The sequence below is a fragment of the Coregonus lavaretus genome, assembly GCF_964263955.1.
Source record: "Coregonus lavaretus genome assembly, chromosome: 37".
NCBI classification, from domain to species: domain Eukaryota; kingdom Metazoa; phylum Chordata; class Actinopteri; order Salmoniformes; family Salmonidae; genus Coregonus; species Coregonus lavaretus.
The window spans coordinates 4,887,248-4,902,958 of record NC_140024.1 but is presented as its reverse complement, the minus strand read 5'-3'; the positions used below and the strand labels follow the sequence as shown (position 1 = coordinate 4,902,958).

Sequence of the window (15,711 nt, the reverse complement as noted above, 5' to 3'; positions counted from 1 at the left end):
TGGCTTGTAATGGACATTATTATTCCCCCCCCTCCAGCTCAATGTGGACAGTAACGACTCGGGGTCGTACGTGGCGGTGATGGAGACCTTCACCAACCTGGGGCCCATCGTGGACATGTGTGTGGTGGACCTGGAGAGACAGGGACAGGGCCAGCTGGTCACCTGCTCCGGAGCTTTCAAGGAGGGCTCCCTCAGGATCATCCGGAATGGCATCGGGATCCACGAGCACGCCAGCATCGACCTGCCAGGGATCAAAGGTCAGCAGGAGGGCTTCTGGGCCCTTTGAAAAAAAGAGGATGCTGCTCTCTCTGGACCGATACCCAACCCACAGTAGGGAGGCTATATATACAGGGGGGTACCGTTGCATAGTCAATGTGCGGGGGCACCGGCTAGTTGAGGTAGTTGAGGTAATATGTACATGTGGGTAGAGTTAAAGTGACTATGCATAAATACTTAACAGAGTAGCAGCAGCGTAAAAAGTATGGGGTGGGGGGGCAGTGCAAATAGTCCGGGTAGCCATGATTAGCTGTTCAGGAGTCTTATGGCTTGGGGGTAGAAGCTGTTGAGAAGTCTTTTGGACCTAGACTTGGCACTCCGGTACCGCTTGCCGTGCGGTAGCAGAGAGAACAGTCTATGACTAGGGTGACTGGAGTCTTTGACAATTTTGAGGGCCTTCCTCTGACACTGCCTGGTATAGAGGTCCTGGATGGCAGGGAGCTTTGCCCCTGTGATGTACTGGGCCGTACGCACTACCCTCTGTAGTGCCTTGCGGTCAGAGGCCAAGCAGTTGCCATACCAGGCGGTGATGCAACCAGTCAGGATGCTCTCGATGGTGCAGCTGTAGAATTTTTTGAGGATCTGAGGACCCATGCCAAATCTTTTTAGTCTCCTGAGGGGGAATAGGCTTTGTCGTGCCCTCTTCACGACTGTCTTGGTGTGTTTGGACCATGATAGTTCGTTGGTGATGTGGACACCAAGGAACTTGAAGCTCTCAACCTGTTCCACTACAGCCCCGTCGATGAGAATGGGGGCGTGCTCAGTCCTCTTTTTTTTCCTGTAGTCCACAATCATCTCCTTTGTCTTGGTCACGTTGAGGGAGAGGTTGTTGTCCTGGCACCACACGGCCAGATCTCTGACCTCCTCCCTATAGGCTGTCTCATCGTTGTCGGTGATCAGGCCTACCACTGTTGTGTCGTCGGCAAACTTAATGATGGTGTTGGAGTCGTGCCTGGCCATGCAGTCATGGGTGAACAGAGAGTACAGGAGGGGACTGAGCACGCACCCCTGAGGGGCCCCCGTGTTGAGGATCAGTGTGGCAGATGTGTTGTTACCTACCCTTACCACCTGGGGGCGGCCCGTCAGGAAGTCCAGGATCCAGTTGCAGAGGGAGGTGTTTAGTCCCAGGATCCTTAGCTTAGTGTCCCAGCAAGCAAATCAGAGTTGAAACAAGCTAGCTAGCTAACGTGAGCTAGCAGGAATGTTAGCTGACCAGGTCGTATTGAATGCTCGCTAGCTACATCATATCAAACCTGTCGTCAGGTTTGCTTGGTTAGCTAGCTACCTAATAGCCTGTTATGCTTGCGACGCCGCTAATCGTTTAGCTAGCTAAGGTCAGCAAGCTAAATAAACTCAGCAAAAAAAGAAACGTCTTCTCACTGTCAACTGCGTTTATTTTCAGCAAACTTAACATGTGTAAATATTTGTATGAACATAACAAGATTCAACAACTGAGACATAAACTGAACAAGTTCCACAGACATGTGACTAACATAAATGGAATAATGTGTCCCTGAACAAAGGGGGGGTCAAAATCAAAAGTAACAGTCAGTATCTGGTGTGGCCACCAGCTGCATTAAGTACTGCAGTGCATCCTCCTCATGGACTGCACCAGATTTGCTGTGAGATGTTACCCCACTCTTCCACCAAGGCACCTGCAAGTTTCCAGACATTTCTGGGGGGAATGGCCCTAGCCCTCACCCTCCGATCCAACAGGTCCCAGACGTGCTCAATGTGATTGAGATCCGGGCTCTTCGCTGGCCATGGCAGAATACTGACATTCCTGTCTTGCAGGAAATCACGCACAGAACGAGCAGTATGGCTGGTGGCATTGTCATGCTGGAGGGTGATGTCAGGATGAGCCTGCAGGAAGGGTACCACATGTAAATGAGGGAGGAGGATGTCTTCCCTGTAACTCACAGCGTTGAGATTGCCTGCAATGACAACAAGCTCAGTCCGATGATGCTGTGACACGACGCCCCAGACCATGACGGACCCTCCACCTCCAAATCGATCCCGCTCCAGAGTACAGGCCTCGGTGTAACGCTCATTCCTTCAACGATAAACGCGAATCCGACCATCACCCCTGGTGAGACAAAACCGCGACTCGTCAGTGAAGAGCACTTTTTGCCAGTCCTGTCTGGTCCAGCGACGGTGGGTTCGTGCCCATAGGCGACGTTGTTGCCGATGATGTCTGGTGAGGACCTGCCTTACAACAGGCCTACAAGCCCTCAGTCCAGCCTCTCTCAGCCTATTGCGGTCAGTCTGAGCACTGATGGAGGGATTGTGCGTTGCTGGTGTAACTCAGGCAGTTGTTGTTGCCATCCTGTACCTGTCCCGCAGGTGTGATGTTTGGATGTACCGATCCTGTGCAGGTGTTGTTACACGTGGTCTGCCACTGCAAGGACGATCAGCTGTCCGTCCTGTCTCCCTGTAGCGCTGTCTTAGGCGTCTCACAGTATGGACATTGCAATTTTTTGCCCTGGCCACATCTGCAGTCCTCATGCCTCCTTGCAGCATGCCTAAGGCACGTTCATGCAGATGAGCAGGGACCCTGGGCATCTGTCTTTTGGTGTTTTTCAGAGTCAGTAGAAAGGCCTCTTTAGTGTCCTAAGTTTTCATAACTGTGACCTTAATTGCCTACCGTCTGTAAGCAGTTAGTGTCTTAACGACCGTTCCACAGGTGCATGTTCATTAATTGTTTATGGTTAATTGAACGAGCATGGGAAAAAGTGTTTAAACCCTTTACAATGAAGATCTGTGAAGTTATTTAGATTTTTACGAATTATCTTTGAAAGACAGGGTCCTGAAAAAGGGACGTTTCTTTTTTTGCTGAGTTTACATGGCTCTGAGTGAGTCTGGCTGGCACTGGCAAGAGTGAGATAACGTTAGTTACAACATCTTGCTAGCAACATTAGCGAAGCCAGCTACAGTCACACATTGGCTACCTAGCAACATGACATCATTTCTAATTTCTGGAGGCAGTGGAAATGCAATTTGAGCTAGCCCACCAAGGCCAGCCCAACCTGGGTTGACTTCAAAGTGCCAGGGGAAACATGGCTTCAGTGGGATTTTCTCCAAATTGCTTGCATCTGGAATCTTTGCCGTTTTTGATTGTCGTTGAATTACATTTTTGAATCGTTTATCGTCCCAGGCATCGGCCACTGACTCGTGAACACGCTGATGAGAAGCAATTAGTCAGTCAATGAGGCTCAGATAGAGAACAGAAACCTTAAGAACCTGCCGTGGCCCACCAGGACTGTGGCTTCGGCACGGATCAATCAAGCTACAGCGTTGACTCCTTTCTAGTTCAGGGTCCTGGTAGTCCAAATAAGAAGCTCATTCTTGTTTTCTGTTGCTAAACACTTTGAAACATTTCCTGTTGTTTGCACTAATGAAACACCACCTAGCTAATACAGTGCTGCTTGTTCTCTAGGTCTGTGGGGCGCTTGACATTTATTTTCCTGCATATTTTTTTTGTTGTCCTCCCAGGTTTGTGGCCTCTTCGCTCAGAGGCTGGGAGGGAGACAGACGATATGCTGGTCCTGTCTTTCGTGGGCCAGACAAGGTGAGACAACCATTGGTGGCCTTATAGAAAGGTTCTGCATGGTTGACCACAATGCAATCACTCCCTGTCCGGTCCGGTGAAGCCTTGCCTAATGCCACAGTGTCTTGTTTACATGATCAAGTTGTTATTGATTTGACACCAATTATAACTAAATGGAGAATAGACAGATAAAACAAAACGTTTATTCAATTTCAGAGTCAGACATTGTTGACATGGATACATTTTGACACCAGTTATAACAAAGAGAGACAAGTTTACAATGGTTGAAATGATCAAATGTATGAAAAAACTGTTGGTCACTAAATCCGGTGAAAACTAGGACCATGAAAAAACGGCCAGCTGGATCTCGTCTGAGCGGTCAACTGAACGTCCTCACCCGCTATTACATTTAAACTGATCCACTAAGATCTGCCCACTATAGTGCTGTCTGGTCAGAACATGATGTTGAGGCCCATGCTGAACACTTGGTCACCACCACACACACACCGCTGATCCCATTAAGTTATTTATGTTTTTGTGTGTGGTTCTAAAAAGAGAAACAATACAATCATTAGTATCATTAGGATATACCAAGATAAATATACATATGCAGTATAACAATAAGCAGATTAGCAAACTGTGGCATAAAATAAACAAATGAAAGAATTCAATAGATACCATCTAGACATCATTAAATAATATATATGGCCAGAGAGATAGAAATAGAAGGCCTGAGGCCATGGAGCTTTGTGGCTGGCCTGGCTGAGATTTTATTTTTATAATAACGTTACCACACTTATTGCAATGGACGCACAGAACACTTAGTTAGGAAACAGCATGTGATCAGTCGCTCAGCACTTTCTTATTCTTGCAAGAGCATGTGAACACTCGCTAACTTGAGGTGTCGAGGGCAGAGCCCTGCAGTGCGCCCATGCATCCTTATTGGTTGGAAAAGACGAATGATTGACATGCCTGAAAGCCAATCTGATTGAGAGAGCAATACTTTTTTATAATGTAAATTGTCTATTTACACTGAACAAAAATATAAACGCAACATGCAACAATTTCAAAGATTTTACTGAGTTACAGTTCATATAAGGAAATCAGTCTATTGAAATAAATAAATTAGGCCCTAATCTATGGATTTCACATGACGGGGAATACAGATATGCATCAGTTGGTCAGAGATGCCTTAAAAAAATAAAAATAATAATTGGGACGTGGATCAGAAAACCAGTCAGTATCTGGTGTGACCACCATTTGCCTCATGCAGCGTGACACATCTCCTTTGCATAGAGTTGATCAGGCTGTTGATTATGGCCTGTGGAATGTTATCCCATTCCTCTTCAATGGCTGTGCGAAGTTGCTGGATATTGGCGGGAACTGGAACATGCTGTCATACACGTCAATCCAGAGCATTCCAAACATGCTCAATGGGTGACATGTCTGGTGAGTATGCAGGCCATTTTCAGCTTCCAGGAATTATGTACAGATCCTTGCGACATGGGGCCGTGCATTATCATGCTGAAACATGAGGTGATGGCGGCGGATGAATGCAGGGCTCGACATTAAGGCTTGTCCTCTTGTCTGGGGCAAGTAAAATAAATAGTCGGACAACCAGAATGTAGATATCAGTTGTCCGAATGGACAAGTAAAAAAAAAAATCACAAAATCAATTACTTAGATCAGAATTGGATCAGGCGGCGGCACTGCCGCAGCGCACAGCAGAGCAGTGCATGGTTGACATTCTGAGTAAATAGCCTATATTCCTCTTTGCTATAACCCATTTCAATTAATATGTTATATTTACATAAAGCAAGAGAACAATGTAGACAGAGCTAGTCTCACCAAAGCATCACAAAATATCCAGTCAGGTGTTGTTTTTTTCTCGCTCTTGAATGTTGGATGATCTGGGCCAATAGCTTAAGTCTATTTTTATAGCGGACACTCCAGTGTCTTATTGTTGTAGAAGCCCAAATGTTCAATTTCCTCTCCATTTGATATGAACATGACTTGGCCTACTAAGCCACTCTTTCAGTTTAATGCATGCTATATTTCATGATCAAACAATGAAAGCACTCTGTTAGATTAAATCTCAAAGTTTTAAGTTGTTTTTGAATAACCCAAATACATGTTAGGCCTAAGGTAATAATGAGAGAGAGAGAAGAAACAATGGCAAGATGTACAAATCTAATGAGAAATGTGAACAAACCTTACAGTTGATGCTGTATGTATGGATGTTGTGCATGCGAGGCCAAGAAAAAAATCCTTCCTTGACATTGCGAACCAAACAACCAAAAGCCTAATCCTACTAACTGAAATATCATAAAAGCATTAAGACAAATGACAGTTATGAAGAGTATTTTCTAAACTATTCTAATAAAGCGTTTCATGTCCTAAAGTTTGCAGCTTTTAAATGGGAATAATTGTGAAAGTCGGAGTCTATGTTAATCTGAATGACAAATATTTTAGGCCACAAGAAGTGAAATTGAGCAAACAATACCAAAATGGAGAAATCAAATTAGGATAGAAAACTTAGGCTACAGCTGAGGGATGCTTATGAAAGAAATGCGTAGTTGGCCGAGGCCTATTTCCATATTATTCTAGCAATGTCCCAACCTACTACAACACATATAATAGCCTAGGCCTAGTAAGAGAGGAAGATGAGGAAAAAATTGGAATCAGTTTATAATTAACCAGTTCTGAGGACAGCAGAGTTGCTCTGCAGCCCACAATGATATACAACCCATCAAGACTGCACAGCCAGCGAGGCTCTTTGACTGTGTCACTTGCTCCATCTGCAACCTTCGGCACACACAGATAGCCAGATCTCTTTCGTGCCACAGCTCCACCAGAGTGGAATAGGCTATTCGAAAAGACTTGAGTCCACTAAATATATTTGATGAATGTAATGATTCCTCTCGTCCCTCCCGTCGCATGCCAGCCAAATGCGTAGCAGTCACATTTTTATTTTGGACTTTTATTTTGTACATTATTTTGGCCGCTAGGGGGGGGCGATAACATCGTCTGTGGGCAAGCGCAGAAAATTATTTCAGATCCCTCCTATGTACTTCACTCATTTTCAGTCACCCTTTTGGCCGATGGTGTTACTGACTTTTTTCGTTGTTGGGACAAGTGACTTCAGCGTTCAGACAAGTAAAAAATATGTCCTACTTGTCCAAAGGTCAAGTGACCAAAGAAAGTGAATGTCAAGCCCTGGAATGGCATGACAATGGGCCTCAGGATCTCGTCACGGTATCTCTGCATTCAAATTGCCATCGATAAAATGCAATTGTGTTCGTTGTCCGTAGCTTATGCCTACCCATATCATAACCCCACCGCCACCATGGGGCACTCTGTTCAAAATGTTGACATCAGCAATCCACTCGCCCACACGATGCCATACACGCTGTCTGCCATCTGCCACATACAGTTGAAACCGGGATTCATCCGTGAAGAGCACACTTCTCCAGCAAGCCAATGGCCATCGAAGGTGAGCATCTGCCCACTGAAGTCGGTTACAACACCGAACTGCAGTCAGGTCAAGACTCTGGTGAAGACGACGAGCACGCAGATGAGCTTCCCTGAGATGGTTTCCAACAGTTTGTACAGAAATTATTCGGTTGTGCAAGCCCACAGTTTCATCAGCTGTCCGGGTGGCTCGTTTCAGAACATAATAATAATAATAATAATAATAATATCCCATTTAGCAGACGCTTTTATCCAAAGCGACTTAGTCATGCGTGCATACATTTTAACGTATGGGTGGTCCCGGGGATCGAACCCACTACCCTGGCGTTACAACCGCCATGCTCTACCAATTGAGCTACAGAGTACCATCCCGCAGGTGAAGAAGCCGGATGTGTAGGTCTTGGGCTGGCGTGGTTACACGTTGTCTGCGGTTGTGAGGCCGGTTGGACGTCCTGCCAAATTATTTAAAATGGCATTGGAGGTGGCTTATGGTAGAGAAATTAACATTAAATTATCTGGCAATAGCTCTGGTGGACATCCCAAATGAATGCACCAAATTTGAGAGAAATAAGCTTTTTGTGTGTTTGGAAAAGTTCTGGGATCTTTTATTTCACCTCATGAAACATGGTACCAACACTTTACATGTTGTGTTTATATTTTAGTTCATGTATATAATAAGTCGTTCCGTGTTTGTGTGTGTGTCCTCAGGGTGCTGATGCTGAGTGGGGAGGAGGTGGAGGAGACTGAGCTGCCTGGCTTTGTGGACAACCTGCAGACCTTCTACTGTGGCAACGTGGCCCACCAGCAGCTTATCCAGGTATACGCAAACACACACACACACACACACTAGTGATGAGGGGAAAAAGTCGATAGTTACATATTGGGATATTATTTTTGACGATATATGGTACAGTTTTGACTATCGCAATATTATTTTTGCACTAATTAGCTGTACCTGCACCAAAACTGTTTGATTTCCACGACTGATCAAAACTTTTTCATGGCTCTCTTATCCCTCAGCGGCAGACATATGGTGAGCAATATGTTTGGAACATCGAATCGCAATAAAATCGCAGTATTGAATCGCAATACATATACGGTGCCTTCAGAAAAGATGTATACCCCTTGACTTATTCCACATTTTGTTGTGTTACAGCCTGAATTCAAAATTGATTACATTGATTGTTTTTCTCCCCCAGCTACATACAATACCCCATAATGACAAAGTGAAAACATGTTTTCAATTTGTTTGGCTCATTTATTGAAAATGAAATGCAGAAATATCTCATTTGCGTAAGTATTCATACTCCTGAGTCAATATTTCAGTTGAATGCATTCGGTTGTACAACTGACTAGGTATCCCTGGTCGGGAAAATCCCTCCATGCTAGGTTTAAAACCAAATGGCCAATAACCTATTCTCCTACTAGGCCTATCGTAAAAGCTTTAAGATATGTTAAAGTTAGGAACATTAGCTTATTTCCCAAATATTCTAGCCTACGAAGGTGTTGTTCTAAAGTTGTTGTGCCTTTCAAAAATAACAAGAATGAAAGTCTATAGCCTAAGCCTATGAATAGGCTATTCTCAATCACAGCTTTGAGAGAGAGAACAAACAATATTATTTATTCTATTATTTTGAGGCAAATAAAGCAATTGTTATCCAGTTCTGAAGACTGTAGACTGCTTCTATCCAGCCCATGATGTAGGCCTATAACCTAGCTCACTACGGTAAGACAGCCCGTTCCTCATCAGAAAGTCACTGCTCCATCATGATGTAGGCCTATAACCTAGCTCACTACGGTAAGACAGCCCGTTCCTCATCAGAAAGTCACTGCTCCATCATGTGCGTCTGCCACACACACACACACACACACACACACAAAAGTGCAAAGGTGCCAAATATATTGGCACCCTTGCACTTTTTCAATGGAGCAGAATATTCTGTTTTCTCTGCAAAACTGAATGGCTATTTTTACCCGGTAGGCACCTGAAACTTACCACAGGTGAGATAAATTACACATAAACAAGAGTCACTTGCCTCCAACCAAATTCATTTGAATTTTGAATAATTTATTCCAGACCACTTTTTACTTTGAAAAATCTCAATCTCAAAGATATATATTTTTTAATGTGCAGTTGTACATCAAACAAATACAGGTGTGAAGGACAAACGTTTTCAAATAGTGAATCTTGCAAAGGTGACAATGTATTTGTATGCATTTGTACTGTGTGTGTGTGTGTGATTCAGATCACATCGGGCGGAGTGCGTCTGGTGATGCAGGACAGCAAGGCCCTGGTGTCTGAATGGAAGGAGCCACAGGGCCGGAACATCAGCGTGGCCGCATGTAACTCCTCCCAGGTGGTGCTGGCCGTGGGCCGCGCCCTCTACTATCTCCAGATCCTCTCTGGGGAACTCAAACAGATCAGGTAGACACAACTTAAATACATCAGGTACACACACAACTCAAATCCAATTCAACTTTAATTATAGTGTTAAACAGCACCTGAGACTTGGTGAGCCCCAGGCCAACTGAGTTGTAGCTTTAAGCGTGAATTAAAGTTGAATCAGAAGAGATGACTAACACAGTGCCTTCAGAAAGTATTCATACCCCTTGACTTATTCCACATTTTGTTGTGTTACAGCCTGAATTCAAAATGGATTAAATTGATGGGTATTGTGTGTAAATTGATCTACACAGAATACCCCATAATGACAGTGAAAACATTTTTGTATAATTTTTTTGCAAATGTATTGAAATGAAATATAAGTAAGTACAAGTAATTCACACCCCTGAGTCAATAGTTTGTAGAATCACCTTTGGCAGCGATTACAGCTGTGAGTTTTGGGTAAGTCTCTTAAGAACTTTCCACACCTGGATTGTGCAACATTAGCCTTTTTTTCTTTTCTTTTTTAATTCTTTAAGCTCTGTCAAATTGGTTGTTATTGATCATTGCTAGACAATAATTTAAGTCTTGCCATAGATTTTCAAGTAGATTTAAGTCAAGGGGTGTGAATACTTTGTGAAGGCACTGTATATGTACATACAGTACATATGGAAAGTATTCAGACCCTTGGACTTTTCCACATTTTGTTATGTTACAGCCTTATTCTAAAATGGATTTTAAAAAATGTCCTCAATCTACACACAATACCCCATAATGACAAAGCAAAAACAGGTTTTTAGAAATGTTTGCTAATATGGTCCTCTGTAGCTCAATTGGTAGAGCATGGCGCTTGTAACGCCAGGGTAGTGGGTTCGATCCCCGGGATCCACCCATACGTAAAAATCTATGCACACATGACTGTAAGTCGCTTTGGATAAAAGCGTCTGCTAAATGGCATTATATTATGATTATTATTATTATTGATGTATAAAATAAACTGAAATAGGACATTTACATAAGTATTCAGACCCTTTACTCAGCATTTTGTTGAAGCACCTTTGGCAGCGATTACAGCCTTAAGTCTTCTTGGGTATGACGCTACAATCTTTGCACACGTCTATTTGGGGAGTTTCTCCCATTCTTCTCTGCAGATCCTCTCAATCTCTGTCAGGTTGGATGTGGAGCATTGCTGCACAGCTATTTTCAGGTCTCTCCAGAGATGTTCCATCGGGTTCAAGTCCAGGCTCTGGCTGGGCCACTCAAGGACATTCAGAGACTTGTCCCAAAGCCACTCCTGTGTTGTCTTGGCTGTGTGCTTAGGGTCACTGTCCTGTTGGAAGGTGAACCTTAGCCCCAGTCTGAGGTCCTGAGCGCTGTGGAGCAGGTTTTCATCAAGCGTGTCTCTGTACTTTGCTCCGTTCATCTCTACCTCGATGGTGACTAGTCTCCCAGTCCCTGCTGCTGAAAAACTTCCCCACAGCATGATGCTGCCGCCATGCTTCACCGTAGGGATGGTGCCCGGTTTCCTCCAGACGTGACGCTTGGCATTCAGGCCAAATAGTTCAATCTTGGTTTCATCAGACCAGAGAATCTTGTTTCTCATGGTCAGAGTCCTTTCAGTGCATTTTGGCAAACTCCAAGCAGGCTGTCATGTGCCTTTCACTGAGGAGTGGATTCCGTCTGGCCACTCTACCATAACTGCCTGATTGGTGGAGTGCTACAAAATTGTTTGTCCTTCTGGAAGGTTCTCCCATCTCCACAGAGGAATTCTGGAGCTCTGTCAGAGTGACCATCGGGTTCTTGGTCACCTCTCTGACCAAGGCCCTTCTCCCCCAATTGTTCAGTTTGGCCAGGCGGCCAGCTCTAGGAAGAGTCTTGGTGGTTCCAAACCTTTTCCATTTAAAAATAATGGAGGCCACTGTGTTCTTTGGGACTTTCAATGCTGCAGAAATGTTTTGGTACCCTTCCCCAGATCTGTGCCTCGACACAATTCTGTCTCAGAGCTCTACGGACAATTCCTTCCACTTGGTTTTTGCGCTGACATGCACTGTCAACTGTGGGACCTTATATAGACAGGTGTGTGCCTTTCCAAATCATGTCCAATCAATTGAATTTACCACAGGTGGACTCCAATCAAGTTGTAGAAACATCTCAAGGATGGTCAATGGAAACAGGATGCACCTGAGCTCAATTTCGAGTCTCATAGCAAAGGGTCTGAATACTTATGTAAAAAAGGTGTTTCTGTTTTTGCTTTGTCATTATGGGGTATTGTGTGTAGATTGATGAGGGGAAAAAAGTAATTTAATCCATTTTAGAATAAGGCTGCAACGTAAGAAAATGTGGAAGAAAGGAAGGGGTCTGAATATTTTCAGAATGCACTGTTATACATACACACACCACTTTGAACCCAGTTGTAGTCAGCTCAATAGATCATCACCATGCCTGAGCTGGTCTTACACTGCTGGCCAGGGAAGGCTCTACCAATGTGGTCTGGTCCAGCAGACACTGTTTTAGTGGCTGTTGATGCTGAGCTGTAGCAAAAGCCGTGCCTTTTTGAGAGTGGGCTGTTACCCACACACACTGGGGCAAAACAAATATCCAATTAAGTAAATCTGGGCTACACAATGTAAATCCAATCCCATATGGGGGTGTAGTGAGATACAAAATGGGTTGGACGATTCTCTTCATCACTCATCTTGAAAAAACGTATACTAAGAACGTGGAAATCAATCAATCCACCATCATTAACACAATGGAAAAATCAAATTATTTATTATTGAAATACCATGGGCGACCGAGAAAAACAAATTGTTGCAATTGAAGGCGAACAGTAATGCAGACACTAGGGATGGGGGTGTGAGCATGCGGGTCTGGGCAGGTGAGATGTAGTCGTTGTTTGTAAAAGTTTGTATTTGGAGTAAAAAATAAAAATAAATATTAGGTATAAAAAAAAAAATTTGAATGAAAAAAAAACATAGCAATCCCATGCCCTTCTGTCTGTCCCCCTTCAGCACGGTGGAGATGGAGCACGAGGTGGCCTGCCTAGACATCACGCCCCTGGGGGAGGGCGGAGAGTCGCCCCTCTGCGCCGTGGGCCTGTGGACGGACATCTCGGCACGGGTCCTCAAGCTGCCCTGCTTCACCGCCCTGCACAAGGAGATGCTCGGAGGAGGTGAGAGGGGGGATGGAGCTTCAACAGAGGTGTACTAAAGGGTAGTGAGGGATGGATGGATAGATAGAGCAACTGATTTTAACCTTTGTGTAGCCAGGTATGTCGAGAAAAAGCTAATGTCCACTGTACTCGAATACTCGGTTCAAGGTTTTGTATTTGGTGACTATTAATCGAATACAAGTTCAACATTTTTATAAATGCAACTATTTAGCAGGCTAAATTTATAAGCGCTGACAACATTTCTAACGCTAAGATATGTTTATTGTTTGGAGTCTGTCAGTGAAAATATTAGTTTAGTTTTCAGTTGTGTATCAGAACAACCAGTAATTGGAGCAACCGTTATCGCAGCCCCATTTCACGCTAACATGCTAGTACTCGAGTACGCAAAATTATTTTTGAGAGTACTCGAACACAGACATTCTTTCCAATGCCCATCCCTAATGTCCGCCCACTGTTTTGTTGCTCCGAAACGTGATCTTTTAATAAAGCTTCTGTAATATCAACATTTTATTAAAATATCATGATTGGGAGCAGCACAACAGTGGGTGGCACACATTCCCTTTTTCCTCTGTATTGGACATTCTCTTTGTCCTGCTCCTGTTGTTCTTTTTGGATGCGTTTATAAACCCATCTATTCAAAGCCTGTGTGATTTGTCCATGAAGGGGAGGGAATCCTAAGGGACAGAAGCACTCTATTGGTTCCACACGTCCTAGATCCATTTGCAATGTTGCACAACCATGTGGAGGATGTTATGTTTCACCTAGCTGTTAATGCCTTCATATTTGCCCCTCGGGGGATGAATAATAGTTGTTTTGAATTGACAGTGGAATTCTGCTGCTATTCCAAAGCTTTTGACACGTTTGTGTATATCTGTGTGTGTCTGTTTGTGTGCGTACAGAAATTATCCCTCGCTCCATCCTGATGACGACGTTCGAGGGCAGCTTCTACCTGCTGTGTGCCCTGGGAGACGGAGCACTTTTCTACTTCGGCCTGGACCTGACGACAGGTCAGGCTGCTGGAGCAATACATTGTGTTGTTGCCTTTTGATTGAGTCACATTTGAATAAACATTCCAGACAGTTAACTGCACCATCATGTAATTCATTGATAGAACAAATTAGGTTAAGAAATGTCAAATAGGAAGCTGTTAATAGGCCTGTTCATTGTTTCTAAAAAGCTGCAGTTCGATTCTGTTTCAGAATTCTGAAAATGTATTGGAAAATGTAAAGAAAATGTCTCTTCATTGGAAATTCACTGAGTGTACAAAACATTAGGAACACCTTCCTAATATTGAGTTGCACCCCCTTTTGCCCTCAAAACAGCCTCAATTCGTCAGGGCATGGACACTTTACAAGGTGTCGAAAGCGTTCCACAGGGATGCTGGCCCATGTTGATGCCAATGCTTTCCACAGTTGTGTTAAATTGAGAGTGAAAAACCCAGCAGTGTTGCAGTTCTTCACACACTCAAACCGGTGCGCCTGGCACCTACTACCATACCCTGTTCAAAGGCACTTAAATATTTTCTCTCCCATTCACCCTCTGAAAGGCACACATACACAATCCATGTCTCAAGACTTAAAAATCCTTCTTTAACCTATTTCCTCCCCTTCATCTACGCTGATTGAAGTGGATTTAATAGGTGACAACAATAAGGGATCATAGCTTTCACCTGGATTCACCTGGTCAGTGTATGTCATGGAAAGAGCAGGTGTTCCTAAGGTTATTGACACTCAGTGTATATTGAAGATGAATTGGAATTGCAACTTATCTCCTGAATAGACTGAATTGAAAGTGCACTTAACCCTGGCAGGTTGGCAAACTTATTGTTAAATCGTTGCCATTGACCCTGTTGTGTTGCCACCAGGCGTGCTGAGCGAGCGTAAGAAGGTGACCCTGGGCACCCAGCCCACAGTGCTGAGGACCTTCCGCTCCCTGTCCACCTCCAACGTGTTTGCCTGCTCCGACCGGCCCACCGTCATCTACTCCTCCAACCACAAGCTGGTCTTCTCCAATGTCAACCTCAAGGAGGTCAACTACATGTGCCCGCTCAACTCCGAGGGCTACCCCGACAGGTTAGTCAGTCACGCATAGGGCTGTTACGGTGACCATATTACCGCCACACCGGTGGTCACGAGTCATGGTGGCAGTCAAATTCCACATGACCGTTTAGTCACGGTAATTAGGCTTCTCCAAACTTTGATGTTGCTGATGGTCATTAGTAGCCTACCAAACTCACTAACTGCCTGGTACTCAGCACTCTATTGTCCCTCTAATCACTCTGACATCAATGGAAATCTAATCGAAAATCTAATCAAACACTTCATGAGAGCCCATGAGCTCATGTTGCGCAACATTTCTATAGGCTATGCATTTGCGTGAGAAAACAGAGTGATGGCCTCTATTAAAAAGAGGAGGATCCCATCAGCTTTCTATAGGCTAGGCCTACTATATTTATTTCTCAACTTAAGCATATTGCTTCTCTTTACATGAGGCTACACACCTCATGTAGCCTAGTGCATAGTCCTATATGTTTTAATAAGGTTTGTATCACAACTAAAGTGACCAAATAACACCTTAAAATGAAGCACATTAAACCACTTTACAGCGGGTGTAGAGCCAAACTGGCATACATACGCAGCGCGTGAGTTTCAAGTTTGGGGAAGATAATTTTCACCATAAAAATGAATCTTTATTAATAAAAGCATTACATGCATAATCGCATGTGCGGTCACTTTTGAGAATGGTGTTGTCCTGCCAATGGAACATTCGCGCTTCTAGCCTACTTCCGGGTGCGCATTGCTGCGCTTATATTGTGAAGAAATAGCCTAATAGTTAATCAACATTTTAAGCTAAATGTTCTTA

The 15,711-nt window shown here is 44.0% G+C and overlaps 1 protein-coding gene across 2 annotated transcripts in view; it reads left to right on the top strand.

Annotated features, from left to right (window-relative positions):
• Positions 1-15,711, top strand: part of LOC311111284 (DNA damage-binding protein 1) — a 36,552-nt gene that overhangs the window by 3,948 nt on the left and 16,893 nt on the right. For both annotated transcript variants that reach the window (XR_014610765.1, XM_084153999.1), the window contains exons 9-15: positions 38-257; positions 3,769-3,844; positions 8,003-8,111; positions 9,541-9,719; positions 12,689-12,849; positions 13,749-13,856; positions 14,714-14,921. Coding sequence is in view for 1 of the 2 variants with exons in the window: in XM_084153999.1 (XP_084010125.1) it covers positions 38-257; positions 3,769-3,844; positions 8,003-8,111; positions 9,541-9,719; positions 12,689-12,849; positions 13,749-13,856; positions 14,714-14,921 (1,061 nt within the window). In the remaining variant the exon portion in view is untranslated. The remainder of the gene's footprint in view (positions 1-37; positions 258-3,768; positions 3,845-8,002; positions 8,112-9,540; positions 9,720-12,688; positions 12,850-13,748; positions 13,857-14,713; positions 14,922-15,711) is intronic.